At 58.3% G+C, this 15,565-nt stretch overlaps 1 protein-coding gene across 5 annotated transcripts in view; it reads right to left on the bottom strand.

The window, feature by feature from the left end:
* Pbx1 (PBX homeobox 1) overlaps positions 1 to 15,565 on the bottom strand; it is a 234,493-nt gene that overhangs the window by 174,137 nt on the left and 44,791 nt on the right. The window contains exon 1 of one of the 5 annotated variants that reach the window (XM_078022224.1): positions 13,364 to 13,547. The exons of the other annotated variants lie outside the window; for them this stretch is intronic. Coding sequence (XP_077878350.1) covers position 13,364 — 1 coding nt within the window. The 5' untranslated portion in view covers positions 13,365 to 13,547. Of the gene's footprint in view, positions 1 to 13,363; positions 13,548 to 15,565 lie in introns of those variants that run through there. 5 annotated transcript variants of the gene reach the window in all.

The following is a 15,565-nucleotide window of genomic DNA, read 5'->3' as shown; positions in this document are numbered from 1 at the left end:
CCCTGCAGGCCCACGGGGCTGTCGGCCTCACCAGGCAGCTGCAAGAAGGCTCCTTCTCAGTGGAATGGAGTTGTAACTGCAGGACTGGTAGGAGGCTCTGGGCACTGCCAGAGAATGACGGCAACACCCACACTGAGGCCCCGTGTGCCAGACCCACCCCGACTGTGTCCGTGTGCGCAGGTGGACACCTGAAGTAGACGCATCCTTCCTGTCACACAGACTAGGAAACGGAGGCAAAGAGGCTCAAACAGAAGGCCCAGCCCTGGGGCTGGTGAGCGGGGAGCTGGGATTCCACCTTGGCAGTCTTCCATCAGGGACCGCGGGCCATGGCCTTCTGGTGGCTACCTCTGCAGGGAGGCACCCAAACACCTCAGTCCAAGATGAAGTGCCCACTCGAATTCTCCCAGCACCCAGATGGAGCCAAGAGGAGACCCCAGAGGCAGAGAACAGAGCCGGCCGTGCAGACGCTGGTGCAGAACCCAGTGTGGGCGCGGGCCCGGCTCAAGGAAGAAGGACCATGTTCACCTTCCTTCACGCAGGTGCCTCAAGGGCCTGTCGGGAAACCGGCTGCGGTCCCAGCTCTGCCACCAAGTCACTTCTGACCTCAAGGGAATTCCCACCTGCTCTAACACAAGGCCTCCTCCAGGTCCTGACCCGCTGTCCTCCTGGAATCATCTGTGGATTATAAAAGTCCACACAGTCGTGGTCATGGCGGCTGCTGTCCAACACTGCCACGTCCAGGAGGAGAAAGGCCTGCTGGGCCCCAGGGGGCAGGTGCAGCAGCTCCACTTCCCTGAGCTCGGCCTGGCTTCCTCCCAACCTGCCTCTGAGATCCACATACCTGAGAGTCTGGCTCCCTGGGAACCGGCGGCACAGTGAGGGCAGGGCACTGAAGGGTGCTCCCAGCAACTGCAGCCAGCCCTGTGGGCGGGGTGCTGTGAGGGCCCCTGCCTCTGGCTTCAGGCTGGGGGGTGCGGTCTGCCCCAGGGAAACACAGTGATAATGAAATACTGGCATTTGTCAGAGGGCGTCGCCCTGAACTCAGAGGACTGGGGTACGATGACGCCAAGGGTCAGCTGCATGTAGCAACAGCCTGTGACGTGTGGCCACGCCACCACTCTCTTCAGGACGGTGACGGGAGCGGGTGCCGCCCATCCCGGCCTTCTGATAATGCCTTCACACGGGAAACCGTCTGACGTGGGCCAGTCCTGCTTCTAACCCCTCGTCTGGGCTGTGTTCCTGCGTTGGCCACCACACTGACCTGACTTTCTGCCTTCCATGCACATGGTCTCACTCTTGTTCCAAGTGCCTCTAGATGCAAGTGTCTGACGGAAAACAGGGCGTCCTGCTTGTGCCTTCGCCATTGTGGGCGGTAAACAGTGGAGGCAGGGGCTGGTCTTTTCCTATCACGTGTTAATATGCCCGGAGGCTGGGCAGCCACGGGCTCTCCAACAACTAAGACGAGTAATGGGCTAACAGTGGACTTGCGGCTCTCTGGGTGCCTCGCTTGCGCTTTGTATGGGGGTGCGAGGGTCAGTGGGGAGCGGCAGCTCTGCTCCCCTGCTGCGGCTCTGCGGCTCCCCGCAGGCCCCAGGCTTCATGGTGAGTGAGAGCTGTGCACCTTGCAGCGTTTCAGGGACACCCAGAGACAGTTCAGCGTGTTCAAGACCCACTGTGCGCACTGCGGGGAAACCCCCACCGCATCTATGAAACCATTTATATTGTTTTAATTAGAACTTTCTGCATGGACGGAAGCTGCCCTGGCTTGAGGTTGTTTTCCCAGGGCCAGCGTCATCCAGGTCCTGGGAGGTGCCTCCACACAGAGGGAGGACTGCCCAGGGAGTGGAGAAGGCGTCAATCAAAGCCAGACCCAAGACTGCACGAGGGAGCACCACCAAGGCCCACGGGACTCACAGGGACGGGCAGAGGCCATCAACTCTGCAAGTTCCCCACTCGCTGGTTGGAGGAGACGGGCACCATGTTTAATCTCCAGCGTTTGGTTTCCTGGGCTGTCCACTGGGGACGAGAGCCCCTTCCGGGTCACCCCGTAACCTTCATGCGGTTATTTCACGTCACCTGCTGGCAGGAGCCCAGGGAGCATGGCCTCTTCTCCCTCAGTATTGGGGTAACAGGAGGAGGATGTGGAGGGGACAAGGACGACTGAGGAGCTACGGCTGCTTCTTGGGGAAGGAGCATGACGGCAGAATCCTCCTGAAGAGTTTCTGTTTGAAAGAGGCCACTGACCACAGTAAAGCTGAGCCACTGGGGTCGCCTCGGGGCCTCATTTCCCTCTGAGTCCACGACTGTCCTCTGGAGGAATCCTGCTGGAGGGGAGGGCCTGGGAGATACGCAGGGCACCCGGCAGTCTGTGGGAAGTGCGTCTGTCCCCGAGAGCTGTGGGGTGTGCAGGGGCTGCCCTCGGCCAGCCCCAGGCTCCCTGTCGCCCCCCGCCCCCCGACATGGCCGCAGGTCTAACACCAACTCTTCCTTCTCCTGCTCCTCGTCTTCGATCCTCAGGCCACGGCGGCTTCCCTACACTGTTGGCAGAATAGGTCCACGGGGACACGGGAATGATTAATGCAGGGACAGCGCAGGCACAGCAGTCTAATAAACACAACTTCAGGCATAAAAGAGAAAGAGTGCACAGATGACCAGGGTCAGGGCCACAGCCCCGGCCCCAGCTGAGTGCTGAGGTCAGTCCAAACAAGCATCGACTCGGAGAAGCCTGCGTGAGGATGTCATCGCTCCACCCTCGGCAACGAGGAACGGTCGCCATGGCAACCGAGGTACTTGAGAGGGACATGAGCAAAGGGAGACTTAAAAAGAAAAAGACAATATGTGGCCTAAACAAAAATATGTGACGGTGCAAGGGGTGCTGTAAAGCCTTTATTGCCACTTGTTAAGGAAGACCTGTATAGCTCACTCGTGAGTAATAAGGTGGTCGGCCCAAACTAAGGCACTAAAAATTTTACAGCACCCCACATATCATACGTATCCAGATAGACGGAGGAACAGAGAGATCCATATACAAAGGGTTCCAGACGCCCTCCCAGACAACGCAAGCAAACGTGGCTACTGATCTTGGAAACGCCATCTTCTAATAGAGTCGTTAAATTACCAATGCCCTTAATTTATCGGCTATCAGGTTCCACATCTCATCAATTCTGTTCTTAAAAGGTTCAGAAGGCTCAGCTGCAGTAGAAGGAGCAGCGGAGTCTCCCAGGGAGGCGGAGCAGCCAGGTGCACCAAGCCAGGGCTCCCGGCCCCACGGCGACTCTACGGCTCACTGCTCCCTCACAGCTGCGGCCAGCGCTCCCCGCCGCCCTCGGGGACTGCCCAGGCGATTCCGGAGCCCGCAGCAGGGGACAGGACACGGCCACGCTCCACGCTCCGCGTCCCTCACCTTCCCCCAAAGATATGCTTCTGGGGTATCAGCCAGAAAGGAACCGATGGGCACCCAGAAGACAGCAGGAGTGGACAGCTTAGTGACCCCCAGTCAGCCCAGAGCACACTGCTGCGAGGCAGAACCACGAGGACCTCTGTGAACAGCAGATCATGGCTTCGACAGCTTCCCCTCCAAATTTAGTCTCTGGTCGGTTTTCTCAAGGCGCGGTGCTCGTGAACCAGGGTCTTCACCAGGCCCTGAGCTGAGAGCATGTCCCCAGAGAGCAGTGATGCTCTCCTCCAGGCCTGATCAGAGGCACCGAAAGCTGCCTCCCGGGGCCCAGGCTCCATCGACTGCGATCCCCAGCGTCAAACGGGGCCCGGCAGGGAACTGGCGTGGGTGAGTCTCACCCCTCCAAGTCCTCCAGGTGAGAGAGGAGAGAAAGCGAGATCACGGGTCTGAAAGTGGCTCGCAAGAAAGGTACCAGGGGGTGTGACGGGTGGCACTACCATGTCTCCTGAGGCAGCTCTGAAGCCCACAGGGACCTGCGCCTGGCTGCTGGGGACGGCACCTGCCCTCCAGAAGGTCATGGCCATTTCCCTCCAGAGCTGGGCATGGTCCAGTCTCTCCAGAACACCTCCGTCACCACGCTGGCTCCCTGCCATCTGACTCCCAGTTCATGACGCTGAGGCTCTTCAGCACCGCCGTGCAGACCCGTGGAGGCCACAGGAGCCCGTCTCCTGTCTTCCCACCCAGGCAGGAGGCGACTGCCGCCAGGCTGAGCACCCTGGAGTTGCGGGGGCACCGCCGCGGGCCAGCCTCCCCAGCCTCGCATCGGCATCAGCACTCAGAACCCAGGAGCTCCAGGCTCCACTCTAGTGCCAAGGTGCCTGGCCCGAGGTGACGCTCACCGGGGAACAGGGTCGCAAGCTGCACTTCCTCTAAAGATCAGCCAATGGCTCGTTCCTCCTGAAAGAAAAAAAGCATTTCCCACCCAGTGAGTGGAGGGGCCGCAGGAGTGGGGCTTTGAAACCCTCCCGTCACGGCGCTGGTGGTGCCAGACTTAAGATGCCCAATTAAGTTTCTCCAGCCACCGCCAAAAGTAGATGCAGGAGGAGGTTAAAAGCTAAGTGTTTAATTAATATTAAATTTATAAGATTCTCTATCACTGAAAGCATTGTAAAATTGGAAAAGCAGTTAATTTTATGGTTGCTGTGTATTCCTCTGCTTTGATCTTTGATCTATGATATAAAATCACCAACTGTAAAGATTCCCCAGCCTTATTATACCTGTTTAATGGTGAGGAGGAAGGAGAGGGGGAACCCAGACACGTTGGGGAGTGAGGCCCCAAAGCTGGTCATTAGCCTTGATCAGAACCCTGGACATGGGAGATGCAGGACACTATATCCGCCTGAGGACAGCTGTGCACACAGCCAGCCCTGCCGAATGACAACCACACACAGACAACCACACACAGGGACAGCCACACACACATAGCCACACACATAATTGCTTGCACACACAGCCACACACAGACAGCCACATGCAGACAGCCCTGCATTGGACAGCCAGTCACTGCACACATGGACAGCCACACACACACAGAGTCACACACACAGGCAGCCACACCCATACACACACCCACAGCTAGTTGCACACATGGAAAGCCACACACAGGCACACACACACAGGCACACACACACAGACAGTGGCACACAGACCACTACACACACACAAATGTCTCTACGCGCTGCTTTTCTAGTATCAGGAAACAGCAGCAGGCGGTCTCTGGCTTAAGACAAAACACTGAAGCAGAAGAGATTTAGGGGGGATCATGGAGAGCTTTCTGACTTGAGAGGTGTCAAGGCTTATACTGTTTATTGGAACAAGCCGTAGACAGCAATTTTTAAATCACAAAAGCGTATGTCTGTCTTGAAGACATCGAGGGTTCCAAGCCATGCCCACGTGTAAAACCAGGCCCGGGCAGGGACGCTGGGCCTGGACCACGGGCCCTCACTGGTCATGCATTTCTAAAAGCTGTGGCCGAGCCAGCAGATGGGCAGAAGCCCAAGGACACAGGGAGGAGGCTGCCTGCAGAAGGCCATTGTCCTGAGCGGGTTGGTCCAGTGAGAAGTTCTGCCAGTCGGGACAGAGGAGCCGTCTACACCGCGGGCACACATCAGCGGGCACGTAGCCCACAGTCCCACAGTCAGGAAGAGGAAGGAGGTGAGCGGGCCTCAGAGACACGGAACACCCCACCTGCAGCGTGGCTCGCTCACCTGGCTGCCCACCAGGGCTGGGGTGCTGGGGGCACACCAGAGGCTGGACTGGCCTCCGGAAGTGGAGGGCCGCACTTCCTGCCTAACACAACTTTGTATCCTATTTGACAAAAAGAACAATGGGGGGCATTTCCCAGGCCTGGCCGCCTTAGTTCTCTGAAATCCAGAAACAAAGACCTATTATGCAGAATAGATTTCACAGAAAGGCAGGAGGGTGAGGGAAGGGGTAATTCATGTGAGGTGTTTTTTCTTTTTTTTTCCAAATCCCATCAGGGATCTCATTATAATTTCATTATTAGCAGAAAAACCAAATAAGTGGCAAGAAAAAGAATCTCAACTTAATATTAACACACACACACACACACACACACACACACAAAGATGAAAGATCTGCAGAGCTTCAAAGCGGCTGCTAATTTTCCCAGCTTCAAACGACTCAGTGAGAAAGACATTGATAATGAATGTGCTTTTCCTACTGGTTCTCTCATCAACTTTCCCCCTTTCTGTCTCCCTCCCCAAAATTAGTTCTCATTTTTAATTTGAAACAAATATCAGACATAATTAACAGAGTCCCGAGTTCAGACACCATCTCCCTTCCCTACTTTGTCGTAAATATACAGAGGACAGAGAAGGGAAGAAGTGAAGTCCAGGGCTCGGCTTCAATGAGGGTCCAGGCAGGGGCCGCAGAGGACTGCTCCGTGGGGTCTCCCACAGGCCCAGGTCCACCAGCAGCTTCCTGACCCAGCTCACCTCGGCTCCCCAAATGCCCTGGGGGCCAAGAGGGTGTCCTTTACCGAAGGCCCCAGAGCCCCCGGCCAGGGCCAGCAGGAGGTCACCTTATGAGAGGTGAGCCCGACAGCCCTGAGGGACACTGGGCAGGGTGCCGACGCAGGCCTGGAGCTCACAAGGAGAGACACTTGATGGTGGGCACACCGCCTTGCGACGGGCAGTGGGCGCAGACAGCAAGCACGCCTCCTGGCTGAGAGTCCTGTCGCTGGGCCTGCCTTCCCCACCGAGAGGCTGCGAACCTGGGCGCGGGCACCGAGGACGTGCTCTGAAGGCTTCTCTGGCTGGGGAAGCGTGATGCACCAGCCCAGCTCTCTCAGCAGCTCCTGCACAAACAGTGAGAGAGAGGTCTCCGGAACAGCCCCCGCCGGCGGCTGCAGACTCCACGTGCAGGCTGGTGTGCCAGCTCACGAGGACTGTGGACCAGGGCTCCGCTTTCCTGTGGCACCTTCCCAGGCCACGACCGCAGAGGGCACGCCAGCACTCGGAGGGAGCCTCCACGCCCTCCGTGCTCCATCCTCACAGGCAGCTTGGCGGCCCCAGGAGGGCAGGGGTCCCAGCCCTGGGCCTGCGCAGCCTCCCCTGACATCGGACTCCCAGGCACCTGCACGGAGTCACTGGGTGGAGGAAGGACACGTGGGCCGAGGCCTGAAAACTCGCTTCCTCAAGTGGACCTTGTTTCATGAACTAACCGCATCTCATGCACTCCAGGAATTTGGGCACGTATACATGGGCGTGTGGGCGTGAGTGTGCACGTGTGCACCGGCACTGCTCTGTGTGTGCTGATTTACCAAACCTTCCTTCCACCAGCTTCACGGTCCCCAGGGTCCAGCCCTCAAACTCAGAGTCCCTGTGTGGGGGGACATTGGACTCTAATCAGCTCCTGCCCAGAGGAAGGGACACTTGTGGCTGGACCTTGCATTCAAACACTCCTCGAGTCACTCTCGCCCACACTGTGGAGACGCGGCACACACGACACACACGATGTCCAGTTTACGTGGTCCTGATGTTGGTTGGTAACAATAAAACCTCTCTGTGGCACAGGACCCTGCTCCCGACTGCACACCTCCTGTCGAATCGCAGGTGAGGACATTGCGGAGAGTCATAACACAGACGCGGGACTGTGATCGACCGCGACGGTGGCGACGGCTTGAGAAACATGAGCAAACACTCCTGCGGCCTGCCTGGTGGGGGAGCACAGTGGACAGTGGACGCTGCCCAGGATGAAGACTGACCCCATGTGGATGCCCCCCGCCCGCCCTGGCATCCCACTCCTCCCTTCTCAGCTCCTGCTTGTCGGAGGCCACAGGCAACTGGATTTGTCAAGCCCCTTTTAACAACTTGTTGTCACAGTCCATTACCAAATTGCATATAGTTATATATTCCACTAATTAGGCTTCTAAAATATCATTAACATGTCTCTTGATCATTAGCATAACGTATGAGGCGTCCTCGTTAGGCAGGACTCGAGTTTGTTAGCGTGGTAATGAGAGGCACGAGGCACACTCTCAGCAACCAAGCAGCACAGAGAGGTGGGAGACCCGGGCATGGGCACCAGGCACCGGCATGCCTGCCCAGCAGGCAGAAATGGCAGACACGGCAACCACGGGGGAAACAGGGCGCGAGCAGCAGGCAGAGAGGCACCAGAAACCCGGGCGGCACTTGGAGGGCAGTGTTGGCATGAGGTGAGACCTGCACACCACCTGGCTGCCAGACAGGAACTGCCAGGGCTCAGCTTCCTGCACAGGACGATGGCAAGACGCCGAAGTCTGTCCTCCGACCTAACACGAACGCACCTGGGTGTGGCCCTTTTCTCCACTCCATCCTCCTCTCTCCTGGTTCGGGCACAGGAGACGGTGAGCAGTCACCACCGCATGCTACAGGGTCACCTGGAACGGCGCCTTCTTTTCCCTGCCAGGCCCCCCCATCAGCCTGCTGCTGGCTGTCAGGTGTGTGCACTGTGCTGCTGATGACCATCTGTGTGCAGTGGGCAGCTCACCTCGGGAGGTGCCGGGACGCGTGTGCAGAGGCGGAAGCGGGTGTGAAAGAGAGGAAGAAGAGAGGGCACTATCTGTCCACAGGTGTCAGCAAGACGATGCTCCAGCAGGGAGGTATGTGGCTGATTCCAAACGGCTGTTAGGCCTGGGCTGTGTCTGTCACTGAACTGTTCCTAACTGGCTGTCAGGATGCAGGGGATAAGAAGAGAACGCGGGTTTGGTTTGGGAAGGTGGGAAGCATGGGTGTGGTGGGAGGAGAACAGGGGGAGGGAGTGGGGGGCAGCTCTGTGACACCCTCAGTGCTCCTGAAGTCACAGCTGCACAGGAAGGTCACAAACAGGAGTCCAAGAGTGCCGCCGGCGTCCCCATGCAAGAGTCCAGGCTCACCTCTGCGGCTTGCGACTCCACAGACACGCGGATGGCCCAGCTGGCGCAGGCTCCACGGGAACGGCCGGCGCCAAGGCACCTGGGCAGCAGGGCTCGGCACCAGGCTGGGAATCGGGTCCTCCTACCTGGCCATGTTACCAGCCCAGCCTCGCCTCCCAGACCCACAGGTGAAGAACCCGCTCCGAACGTGCAAGTGTTCAGGCAGCACCTGTGCAGAGGGCCTGGGTGGGCCTCCCGGTGCCCGAACAGAAGAGCTCCTGCAGGGCACCCACAGGACGTCTGGACAGTGGCTGACAGTGACCCCAGCCATCAATGAGACCTGTCCCAGACTCGAGGTCAGGGCTCCTCGACAGGCTGCGGGTCCTGCAGACCAGAGCACAGTCACTGCACAGTGTCTCCACCGCACGCCTGTCCATGGGCAGGAGCAGGGGCAGCCTGTGAGTCCGGAAGTGACTCTGCACCAAGGCCCACAGCTTTCTGACCAGATGTGTTCCCCTGTGCTTCCCTTGGAGAGTTGTTATGAAGCCCACTGGCGAATGCACACCACAATTCTTAATTATGACCAGAAAGAACAGGCAGCAAGAGAGATGGCCACGTCTCATAACCATTTCAGCCCAGAAGTCACCAGCCCACACTGGCCCCCAGCGAGGCCTGCAGGAGGGCAGCCTGTCCCGGGGCCGGGTCCCAGGGCTCCCCAGGCAGCTCCTGCAAGGCCCTCACGCCCCTTCCAGCCAGGCAAATGCTCAGAACAGGTGCTAGGAACCCGATTCTCTCCCTCATGGGGAATAAATAAAAAGAGAATTAAAACAGAAAGAGAGAAGGCAGTTACAAAAATGGAAAAGAAAAAATGCTCTGACTTAATCTCTGAACCTGAGTCAATAATCGCAAAGCTATAGGGCTGGGGATGTGGCTCAAGCGGTAGCACGCTCGCCTGGCATGCGTGCAGCCCAGGGTTCGATCCTCAGCACCACATACAGACAAAGATGTTGTGTCCGTCAAATACTAAAAAATAATAAATATTAAAAAAATTCTCTCTCTCTCCCTCTCTCTCCCTCTCTCTCACTCTTTCTTTTAAAAAAAAATCATAATAATAATAATCGCAAAGCTAACCGCACAGTGGGCCATCTCTGCACCAGACTGCCTTTTCGGCCGCAGGGATAGGGCGCAGACAAGCCCTGTCTCACGTCCGTGGAAAGGGAGGTGCAACAGGAAGAACAACACCTGGCCACAGACAGATAACACGTACGTGCACACCCACAGCCACACACACGTGCACACCCACAGCCTCACACACGTGCAAGCACGTGAACTGGTTAGAAGAAAGCAGAGCGGCTGAAGGGCTAGTTCCCAAGATGCACAGGAAACATAAGCAGGTCCGGAGCAGGAGGGGCAGACGGGAAGGCACACCCCAGAACGCTTCAGCTCACCACGGCTCGCACAGAGGGGCCCCCCACCCGGCAAAGTGGCTGCTCTGGTCAGGAAGCCTCCGGGCTGCACCTCTGCGTCTAACCACACAAGACGGGAAGGTCCCTGGGTGGCTTCTCAGGGGTCCCTTGGCTTTCTTAAATCACATGGGAAAAATGTGCCCAGCGGAGCTCTAAGGAGAAGGCCACATTTTTTGTCAGAATACAAAGGGACAGATGATGTAGAGGAGGTGAACTGGTCCTGCACCAAATGGCAGGCTCAGTGACCAGGGTGAAGACAGTGCCCGAGTTGGTTCTGGAGTTTAAGGAAGACCCCACCCGCTGGTGCAAAGCTGGTCCCCCGTCCCCAGGCACAGCCCCTGAGCTGAACAGCCCAGTAAGTCGCTGCTTGAAAGGTACTGTGTGTTAGCAGCCCAACGGGAGTGTGGTTTGGGGAAGCTTCAAATTAGCTTTCACTTAGCGGTCTTTCTCCCTGCCAAGCCTGGGCAAGGAGTGTCCAATCCCTGCCCACTGCTTGGCTGAGTGGAGGGTGGGGGGGTCGGGCTGGCCATCAAGCTGGTGGATGTCAGCAACAGCGCGTACATGTGTCCCACTCAGAGTCCAGGGGACCAGGAGGACTTTCCAAAGGGGCGGGGCTGGCAGTCAGAGAAGGAGCCGGTTCCCCAGGAACCTATTCTGTGTCTCTCTGACCTCCCTGCTGCCTAGCACTACCTGGGGTCAGCTCAGGCCTCCTCTGCTTCTGGCCAACTCTCTCCCCATTCCACTGGATCTTGGTGGAGATGGTGAGCCCTAAAAACAGAGCTGGTGGCCAGCGGCAAGCAAGTGCTTCATGTAGAAGCCAGAACCCTCCATCTGGGTCCTCAGGTCGCTCAGCCACTGAGCCTCACCCCAGACCTGTGTTCTTGATTTTTTTGGTGGTGCTGGGGATTGAACCAGGGTCTGAGGCATGCAGGGCCAGCTCTCTGCCAACTGAGTTATACCCCCAGCCCGCTCTGTCCTTTTTATTTTGAGACAGGGCTTCACTAAGTTGCTGAGTTTGGCTTTGAACTTACAATCCTCCTGCCTCAGCCTCCCAAGCCACCGGGAGGACAGGTGTGCGCCACCGCGCCCGGCCTCAGGTGGCTTTCTGAAGGCTGGAGAACAATCCTGTCTGCACACGGGCAGGTCAGAGCACTGAGTTCTGTGACCCAAGTCAACCACACCTATCCAACTGTCTGCTGAAGCTATGGGGGGGGGCGGCTGGGAGCCCCACTCGCTCAGGCGTTGGCGTTTGGAGAGCGTGACCCCAGGAGCTCCTGAGGCCTCCATTCCAGTCTCATGGTTTTCAGGATAAGCAGAGTGCGGCCCTACTGTCCTCCAGGGACAGCCCCTAAACACTAGAGCCTCAGATAGGGCCTCAGACCTTCAGGTGATGTGAACTGTTTAAGAAAATCTTCTTCTCTTCTTTCACTCTCTCATTTATGTTCCGAATCATAAGATCACAACATTGCCCTGCAGCTGCACACAGAGAAACGAAGGGGAAGTGAGCTCTGCAGCCAGACAGACACCCAGGAGCCCCAGGCACACCCACCCTGGCTAGCCCTCCCAGCCTGGGGGAAGGCTCAAGGTGTCTGTCACCCTGAGCCCCGCCTGGGTATGAAGTCCATTGAGATCTGCTCTTGGAAGCTGGAGTGGTGCTGCCTGTTAGTCATCTGGGGTGGGGCTGTGCACTCTGGCTGGAGAGTTCAGACAATGTCACTCCTCACCATGAAGACCAACCAAGAGCCAAGGAAAGGCTCAGGCCCCTAGCAAACCCGTCCCAGAAGTCAGCACCAGGAGGCCTGCGCCAGGTGAGCTGCATCCACTGGGAGGCAGCACAGGCTGAGGAGGGGACGGGCCAGCACCCAGGACCTGGGCTCCAGTCCCTGCAGGGCTGCTGAGCAGTGCCACCCCCAGCAGCAGAATCCTGGCCCAAGAGAAAAGGAGGCGAGAGATGGTGAAGCACTTGGGGGTGAAGGCAGAGCCTGCAGAAAGGACACACAGGCATCAGTTTGGGGACCGTGTAAACTCATGCTTCGCTGTCCCCTGGTGGGAAGGGACCACAGTGCTATGGAGATTTCAAACAGCCTGAACAACGGGGCAGACACAGTCAACGGTCCGTATCTGCAGATTCTGCGTCTGCAGATTCAACCAACCACAGACTAAAAAATAGTATAAAGAAATCTACATAAATCTGTGCCCCTCGTGTCACTCCATAAAGAAGCAGCATGGCCGTTTCCCGGCATCTGCATTGCATTTGGGATTGAAAGTCCTCACAGCAATTGAAGGCGTAAGGGAGGCAGGCGCAGGTGACAGGCACACACCTGGCCGTGCCATTACACAGGGACGTGGACCTCCTGGGATTGTGGTGTCCTGGAAAAGGCAGGGGGAGTGGTTCTGGAACTACTCCCAAGGAACTGCGGGAAGGAGGCCTGTGCACTTGAAGACTTGTCTTCCTCAAATCCTGGTCCAGGAAGGAGGGCCCCGGGCCAAACAAATCCTTCCCCCGCCCACCCTCCAGGAGGCCACAGCAGAGGACTTGTCAAGCTCGGAGGCGCCCTGCCGTGGAGGAAGCTCTGGAACTTCCGTGACAATGCCTCTTCCCTCCCAAACACGGGCACACGGAGAAATGGCACAGGGTCATTAAAAACGGCAATGACGTCTAGTTCCAAACCGGAGAGACAGCTTTGGCAAACCCCCAGCCACCGCCTCGGGGCTGGCCAGGAGGCCACCTGTGCTGTCCACGGGACCCCACCCCATCTGATGGACAACACGCAGTTGAAGGCAGCGGCTGAGGTGAAAGGTCCACTCCGGGCAGCCAGCGAGCAGGCTCACGGGGCCGGACCTTGCCACCTTGCTCCCCAGGCCTACCCACCACACAGCCCAGCTGCAGGCAGAGTCTGGGCCACCGTCTCCCAGGGAGTCGAGACAGGACAGCCTGAGCACGTGGCCCGAGCACGAGTGTGACTTCAAGCAGGGTCAGGGCCGCAGCTCAGGTGGAGGCTGTGTGTCCACTGGGAGAGGGAAAGGGCATGGGGGGCCCCAGGAGGCTCCATCGTTAGCCCTCGGACTGCACAGATTACTTACTTCATTTGAACCTCAGTCTCCAGGTCTGCAAATCGGGATAAAGGTATTCCATTTCTCAAAGAGTCACAATGAGGGTCATGTGAGGGGTCTGTGGAGGGACTCAGCCCTGGGCCTTGGCACCTGAGTCTCAGTAAACTTCAGCAGCTCTCCCTTTACTTAAAAGGACCTGATCGCCTGATCGCAGTTGTCTCGGGGCAGCATCGGAGTGCCGTTTTGCCTTTGTGTTTTCCTGTCACGTGAAATGTTTTTGCCTTGTAAATTGTCAGAAGATATGGTTCCTGACCTTCCCTGGGAATCTCAGTAAGGTGGAGGTGGCCTTGGTCAGCCTCTGTCCCTGAGAGCAGACTTCTGAGTTAATAACTCCAGAGCTCTAAATCACGGTTCGGCTGGGGAAGCCCACTCTTGATGCTCACTGTACTCCTGGGAAGAGGCTGTGTGGGAGGCTGTGCCTGCAGGGTGTTCCCGCCTGGCCTGGCCCCTGTGCTCTGCCAGCACTAAAATGCAGATCAGAACCTGGGTCTCGCACCACATCAGAGGAATGGGAATAAGGGGGGCGGAGGAGCTGGGAGGGAGCAGCAGGAGTCGCAGGGTGGACAGAGGGCAGGAACAGGGCCCCCTGGCCTAGGCACCGATGTCTGCATCTGAAGCTGTTCCCGCAGCCCCAGCTGTGGACACCCGTCACTCTGAAGGCCACTGGGGTGGCACAGCAGCTCCAGGGCCCATGTGGAGAGACAAGCCTTCTGCCCCGTACCCAGGGCACACAAGGCCATTCCCAGCCCAGGGGACACAGCCTGGGTCTTCACCTCTGGAGACCCATCGTGACCCCCTGGTGGCCACCATAAGCAAATTGCCATGACCCCGGGCAGCCCTGACTCCTGGCTCAACCTGCAAGCCCCTGCCAGGTACATGCCACACAGGGAAGCCGGCCCCGAAGTCAACAGTGCTGGGTCGTCCCCTCTGGAACGGGTCATTGCTGACCTCTAGGGGTTTTATCTAGTTGGTGGGCATAAGTAAATGCCATCCCAAGTAACAGAGAGTCCTCGTCCAGAAGACAAAAACCAGCCCAGCGATGGCCTGCCACCTGGCCACGTTCAGCGCACCTCACATCCCAGCCACGGCCGTCCACTCAGGGTGCCAGCTGGTGGCAAAGGCCAGTGGGGCCCCAACATGGACAAGGGCAGAGAGGAGCCCTCCAGACTGCGCAGGTCCAGCCCGAGCGGAGACACTGATCTAGAAACATAAAGGGCGCGTTTCTAATTCTACATCCGTTGGGATGAAGACCACTGAGCCTGGAGAGGCAGGCAGGGCTTGGTTTCCTAAAACTCCATGCAGTTATTGGAAAGGTCACTTCAGCCACAAGTAGAAATGGAAACGCAGTGTCCAACAAGGGCGGGCAGAGCTTCAGGGGCCAGCCCAGCCCTGTCCCATGGGCAGCTCCGTGTGGAAGTGGGGTCCATAAACTCCCTTCTCCCTGGGGAGTAAGCAGTGTTGAGTCTCCGCTCCCCAGGGACATGGGCCAGAGCCTCCACCACTGGCCGTGCCCTGAAGACCTGTGCGCGTGGCCCCAGGCCCAGTGCGCCGAGGCGGGCCTGAGCTAGCCCTGGCTCAGGGCGGCTTCCACACTCAGGGTGCAGACAGGCACCATGGAGGGCGGGAGGCAGCAGAACCACCGCCAGCCGGTGGCCCACGCCAGGCGCCAGGAGGGAAGGCGGCCAGTGCCACAAGCCAGGTGTCAGTCCTCGGATGTGACGCAGGAGAGGGCTGTGCCCGTGGCCAGGCCTGCAGCCTCCTGCTCACTCTCACCACTGGTGTCTTGGGTGGGTTTGACCTCAGAGCACAGCACCCGCATCGCCCTGGGCCACGGCCACGAGTGTCCCACCCACAGAAGGACAACGGAATCGCACCGCGTCCCGCGCGTCTCCAGGCCAGGAGCCGCGCTGTGCCTGGCTCTTCAGCGCCCAGCTCCTCGACCCCAACAGGCCATCCCACAGAAGGCCCCTGGAAGTCCACCCCTGGGGCAGCGGGGCCCCCTGATGAAGTCCTTCAGAGACCTGCCCCGAGGCCTTGTGTGGTTCTGCCAGCCAAGGGCAACCCACCTTAGTCAGAGCCAAGTCCTGGTCAGCTCACGGTCGGTCAGCGCCTGAGGAGCCCATTCCCTGTTTCTCCCAGGGCGACCTCTCAGAGAGGGAGGCCAGCCGAGGG

The sequence above is a fragment of the Ictidomys tridecemlineatus genome, chromosome 10, assembly GCF_052094955.1.
Source record: "Ictidomys tridecemlineatus isolate mIctTri1 chromosome 10, mIctTri1.hap1, whole genome shotgun sequence".
In the NCBI taxonomy this organism is placed as follows: Eukaryota; Metazoa; Chordata; class Mammalia; order Rodentia; family Sciuridae; genus Ictidomys; species Ictidomys tridecemlineatus.
The sequence above is the reverse complement of the archived record's forward strand: the minus strand, read 5'-3'. Positions and strand labels throughout refer to the sequence as shown.